Below are 6,000 nucleotides of genomic sequence, written 5' to 3'. Positions count from 1 at the left end.
CTTGCTCTCTCCGGAAATCCGCGAGTCATATGATTCAGGACAATCTTGACAACTTTTTGGGTCCGTTTGTGTTTGTATTTCTTTTAACTTTAACTCTTGATTCTTTTATTTTTAATATATGACTCCTATTTTGCTATTAAAATATATATATAAAAAAACAAAGACAAATTTGTCAGTCATCAATAAATAGAAGTGAGACATATTCAAACAAGCCCTTAAGCTCCTTCCATAACTAAAAAAACTACTCTTCAGTGATAACTAGTACAAGGGTAAATGTCAACATAAGTAATCGCTTGGCGGAAATTCAAAAATTCAAAAATATAAATTACTCATATGTCAATGTATTTCCTCAGTAGATAAAAACATGCAAAACAAAAAAGAAACTACTCTCTGTCTTAAAGGATCTAAAGTACAGTGATAACTTAATACAAGGGTAAGGCTTAAGTGTAACACCATAAGCAATTGCTTGGCAAAAATTAGAAACCAAAGAAGCCAAGTTCACTGGCTCTTTCCTTCTCAAATGTTTCAAAGTACTGATAGATGATTGTTACTGCAAGCAAAATCCCTGTCCCGGAACCTATTGCACCCATAAAATCTGCCAATACTGTTAGGGCACCAATACATATGCCTCCTAATGCTGCAGCAGTGGGGATATATCGGTTTAGCTCTTTCTGCAAATTTGACTCACGGTGTCCAGGCATCACCATTTGTTGTTCCTTCAATTGTTTCGCGACATCCCTAGCAGATGAACCAGATACCTCGATCCACATTTTAGACAACAATCCACATGCTGATAGCATAAACACAAGATAGAACACAGCATGGAAGGGATTGGCTGCCATATCAGCAAAACTGCAACACAAAAAATTGGTTCTATCAAATCATAGAGATGAATTCTATTTATATAAATTGGATTATCATAACTATAACTGGAAGCATGTCCCAAACCATTTTTAAAGGTGTACAAGGTGGGCTACGACACATAACCTAAAAATTTGCCTCTAAAAATATAAAACGGCTATGCATGTCCCTTACCTGGGCGGTGCAGTGATATAATATGCAATACCACCAACAGGAATTGAATGACTACCACCATATTCAGATTCCTTCCATTTTCCCAACAGGTTTACAATGAAGTTCCCGCTGAACTTACGGTGGAGAAGCTGAAACAATTGCAGTAAGATTAGATTGTTACAATTTCAACAGAAAAAACAAAAATCTATAAAACTATTATTACCTGGGAGAAAAAGTAGAGAAAGGAAACAACGGAAGACAGAAGAATAATGGGCATGTTGGAGGTATAGAACAGTTTGATTGGATATGAACCCTGCTGTCCTCGGGCATTCTTTGATCTTACAGGCAAGACTACCCGGAAACCTTGGAAGTATATCGCAATTAGGAAGAAAAAAACAGTAGCAAAAATATTTGTGACATTGGGAAGATTCTGCCGGAAGAATGCTTCACTGAGAGCGCGAACCTTGTCTGTTCTAGTAATCAACGAATGGATTAGAGCAATAACTGCACCCTCGAATTCAGCTCCACGCCCACTATTAATGGTGGTGGGACTAAATGCCGTCCATATGATGTTTTCACAGGTGTTAGTAGCAATGAATAGGGAAATTCCAGAACCTAGACCATATCCTTTTTGAAGAAGCTCGTCTAAACATAAGACAATAATACCAGCAAAAAAGAGTTGGAGGATAATGAGGATGGCGTTTCCGACTCCAAGTAGGGCTACACTACCATACATCCCTGAAAGAACATAGGCAACTGCTTGTCCAAAAGTTATCAAAATACCAAATAACTTTTGTGCTCCGCTTCTGCCATATAAAAGGAATTAGTATAAAATTTATATTAGGGTTTAGGGTTTACATTAGGGTTTAGGAATTAGCATATAATACAAGTTATAGAAAGAAAGATACCAACAAGGATATATATTAGGGTTTAGGGTTTCCATTAGGGTTTAGGAATTAGTATATAATACAAGTTGTAGAAGAAGGAAAAGATACTTACAAAAGGGCACGATCTTCTCTTACATTGTTGTCCACTTGAATGATCTTTGATCCGGCAAGAAATTGCATGACTATGCCAGAAGTGAGAATGGGAGTGATTCCGAGTTCCATGACAGTTCCGCGATTTGAAGCAAGGATAAGACGAGTCCAATATAATGGATCTGCACCTGTTGTGGAGTGTATTCCATATAGAGGAAGTTGACTACATACAAGGAAAATGAAAAGAGCAATGACAGTATATATAACCTTCTCTCTAAATGGCACTTTCCTGTCAGCGGTTTGAACTTCAGGAAGGAATGGGAGAAAAGGTCTTACTAAGTGAAGAACCCTAAACTCACCTCCCATCTTATCAAACTAATTGTTTTGTTTTTCTTTTACTATGAGGTTTGATGAAGATGGATTCAGTGATTTGTAACTTCTGTCTATTTAAAGGAGGGATAGAAAGAAAGTAGCCAAACTTAGTCAATTTCTTCTCATGGAAGAAAGCTTTTCAACATAAGACGTCTTATTTATAATGGCATGTTTTAATTTTCTAAATTGGTGTAGTAATGAGCAAGGCAACAAAATCATATTATTAATCTGAAAATTTGGTATGATATTATTTGATTGGATGCACACATAAATAAAACATCATATGAATAAATATTAATCAAAATCTAACAATTCAATATTTAACCGTCATCACTCATCACATAATTCATGCAGTATTACAATTATTTGATGAATTTAAATCCTTTCAATTTATTGGTTTTTCAATCTTCGATTTTAAATTTTAACCATTTAATTAGTCCAACGGTGAAGTAAAAAAAAAAAATGCACATGCTATGAGAAATATATCAAAATCAGATATTTTTTTAAAATATATATATTTATATATAAAATTAACCAATAATTGATGAAATATTTAATTATAAATCATGTAACATTCATTGTTTGTTTTAAACACAATCAACATTTAAGTATATTAACCGATTAAAATTTTATTTTCTTTCAATATATAAAGCATATAAAATATAATCTATCTTTTTTCTCTGCTGAAATATCTCATACATAATTAACTATTAACAATACTTAAAATATACTTAAAATTTTATTTATTTTCTATATTTAAAATCGACTCAAAATTTTAAAAATCAACTACTAAGTAGTCGTTGATTAAAAAATTGATTTATTTATTTCAATATTTAAAATATACTCAAATTTTATTTATTTTCTATATAAAACATTTAACAATACAAACTGATTATTTTTTTAAATATATAATAAAACATATGAAATAATCTTATTTTTCTAAAATACAATCAACAATTAAGTATAAAAAGATTCTAATATATTTATAATATTTAGATTATTATAATAATATTATTAACATTTTATACTACAGTTAAATATATTTTTTGTCCTTGTAATGATTATTATTCAATTTTAGTCCTTATAAAAATTTTCTTTTGAAGAATGGTCCTCTAAATATTTTACGTCCATATATTTGGTCACCTCTCTATTAGTTTCCACTAACGGAAGCTCATGTTGTAGCACGTGATATAACTTTTGCAGTTTGTCAAGTTTGACCGATGTTGACTTGTCTAACAAAGATTAAAATATATTTATTCCGTTTTAAAATGACTGTCGTTTTAACAAATAAAATTTGTTTTAGAATAACTGTTATTCTCACTTTTTAATGTATAAATTGTTGTTGTGAATTGCTGTGATAAATTATAAGGATATTGTTTTTCTTATTTAGTACAGATACATAATTTGTAAGAGATTTCATATTTTCATATAATATGATTGCTCATTATGTGTGATTGTATTTGAATATGTGTGATTGTATTTGAATATAGGGTGACGGTCATAAATTCCTTTAATAGCATATTGAAGTATATATATATAGAGACTAAAATCGAAGAAAATGTTTATAGAGACTAAAATTGAATGATGAGTTATTTATAAGGATCTCTAACAAATTTAACCCTTAATACTATAAATATTATTACTTTCAATCCATATTCTCGAAATAATTTTAGGCACCAAGTATTTTTTTTCTTTCAATCTTTCAAAAAAATAAAATAAAATAATTCTAATAATATGAACACTACAAATCATAAAAATAATATCACCTAAAATTATTCTAATCCTATAATATCACCTGAAACTATTCTAATTCTAAACGCATCAATGCGTTAAATTGAGGTTGAGATGCTTTCTTAAATATTGTCATTGTCTCTCACCAAGTCAACAAAAACTTTTGAATCACTTTCTATCGAACATTTCTAATCCCTTGTCGCTAAGCCATATCAATACTAAAATGCATGTCCCACATACTTTTATATGTGAAATAATGTATTATCTTTGTGTTGGGAAATAACACAGTTGAAGAAAAAAATAAATAAACAGAACACAACCAATAACACAAGAATATAACGTGGAAACTCTAAAATCGGAGAAAAACCACGACCGTTGTCTAAATAGACAACCAGAGAATTATTACTATGTGAAAATTTTACAACACATAGACTTCTCTACTCTCACCCCAATCCCATAGTACACCCACACTCTTACAAAGCAAATATTTAAACTAAATCTCACAACTCTCTAATACAAGAGCATAAGAGAACAAAGAAAATCAAATATAAGCTTAAAGTGCTTTTTGACTAGTGTATCTAAAAACAAAGAACTTAGGTCCAATATATAGCCTTGGTCCCCCTTGCTTCACCACACTAAGCAATGTGGGACTTCTCAAATAGCTACTTTTTAACTTCCTTCTTTATTAAAGAATTTAGGCAACATTAGACATACAATCAACCCCAACAATCTCCACCTTGATTGTAATGGTCTTTAATATTCATTGTCTACATCGACAATCATAATTCTCATTGTCTATACCGACAAATCAAATTATCATACTCCACCATAAAGAGTACACTACACTTGAAACTATCATCCCAAGAATTTTTCTTCACGTCGAAACTTTGCTGAAAGATTATGGTGCAACTCCCATGTTGGCTTTTAGGAAGTTCTTCAGCCATCGATACATCTCACCACACACCTTGCATCAATGCCAACCAATGCTCGTGTGTTGTTCTGAATCCGCTAGCAATGATTTGTCCTTTTGCATGGTATAGCGGAAATACCATAAGGACACACCTTATCTTCTAAAAAGGATCCCCATCATCTCCCAAAACAAGGGAGACGTTGCTAGCAATTGCCTCAGAGTCTTTTTCAGATACTGCTCCACCTGGACAATTTCTCTTTAAATGCCCAGACTTTCTACACTTCCAGCACACCATATTATTTGCATGGATCTTCTTCCCATTAGCCCCACTTCTAGTTACCAACGCCGAGTTTGATGAAGTGCTTTCATCACTTTTCATCCTCCTTTCTTCAGAAATAATTTTAGTTGCAACTTCTTCAAAACTCAACTTTTCTTTCCCATACATCAAAACAGGTTTGAGATGAATATAAGAAGGTGGAAGGGACAAAATAAGCCTTAACGCTTTATCTTCATCATCAATCTCAACTTTAATAGATTCAAGCTCAGAAACAATATTATTCAAAGTACTAAGATGATCAGAGATTTTTGTACCCTCATCCATGCGCAAAGTGTGGAATTGCTCCTTTAACAACAAACAATTTGAGATGTCCTTTGCCTGATATAACCCTTCGAGTCTTTCCCAGAGTTCCTTGGCTGATGACAGATTCTGCACATTCGCGAGAACATTCTTTTCCAAACACAAACGAATTGCACTAGCAGCTCTCAAATCTAACTCCTCCCACTTGTCAGCCTCCATGTTGGAAGTGTTTCCTTTAAGTGCCTTGTGTAATCCTGATTGTATCAACACATCCTTGACTTGTACTTTCCACAGGCCAAAGTTGATTCTTCCATCAAACTTCTCTATGTCAAACTTCATAGCACTTGAATAAGACATAGTAGTTGCGCGTAGACTGCAAACCGTGCACCAAGTAGGTTCCCAGGAAAGAGAGGTGGGTC

The 6,000-nt window shown here is 32.6% G+C and overlaps 1 protein-coding gene across 1 annotated transcript; it reads right to left on the bottom strand.

Moving 5' to 3' along the window:
• Window positions 1-248: 248 nt before the first annotated feature.
• On the bottom strand, window positions 249-2,357 carry LOC131629014 (uncharacterized). Its single transcript, XM_058899815.1, has 4 exons — window positions 2,014-2,357; window positions 1,238-1,820; window positions 1,036-1,163; window positions 249-852 (listed from the first exon to the last, which is right to left on the bottom strand). Exons 1-4 carry the CDS (start codon window positions 2,355-2,357, stop codon window positions 477-479), a joined length of 1,431 nt encoding a protein of 476 aa, XP_058755798.1. The 3' UTR covers window positions 249-476.
• Window positions 2,358-6,000: the final 3,643 nt, after the last annotated feature.

Source organism: Vicia villosa, unplaced genomic scaffold (genome assembly GCF_029867415.1).
Source record: "Vicia villosa cultivar HV-30 ecotype Madison, WI unplaced genomic scaffold, Vvil1.0 ctg.000494F_1_1, whole genome shotgun sequence".
NCBI classification, from domain to species: domain Eukaryota; kingdom Viridiplantae; phylum Streptophyta; class Magnoliopsida; order Fabales; family Fabaceae; genus Vicia; species Vicia villosa.
This window is presented reverse-complemented; position numbering and strand designations above follow the sequence as displayed.

Excerpts from the sequence above, each read along its gene's own strand:
- LOC131629014 (XM_058899815.1), bottom strand. The coding sequence starts at position 2,357 with ATGGGAGGTGAGTTTAGGGTTCTTCACTTAGTAAGACCTTTTCTCCCA. Across the intron at positions 1,821-2,013 it reads AGAGAAGATCGTGCCCTTTT|AAGCGGAGCACAAAAGTTAT; the intron begins GTAAGTATCTTT and ends TTTATATGGCAG. Across the intron at positions 853-1,035 it reads TATATCACTGCACCGCCCAG|TTTTGCTGATATGGCAGCCA; the intron begins GTAAGGGACATG and ends TTTGTGTTGCAG.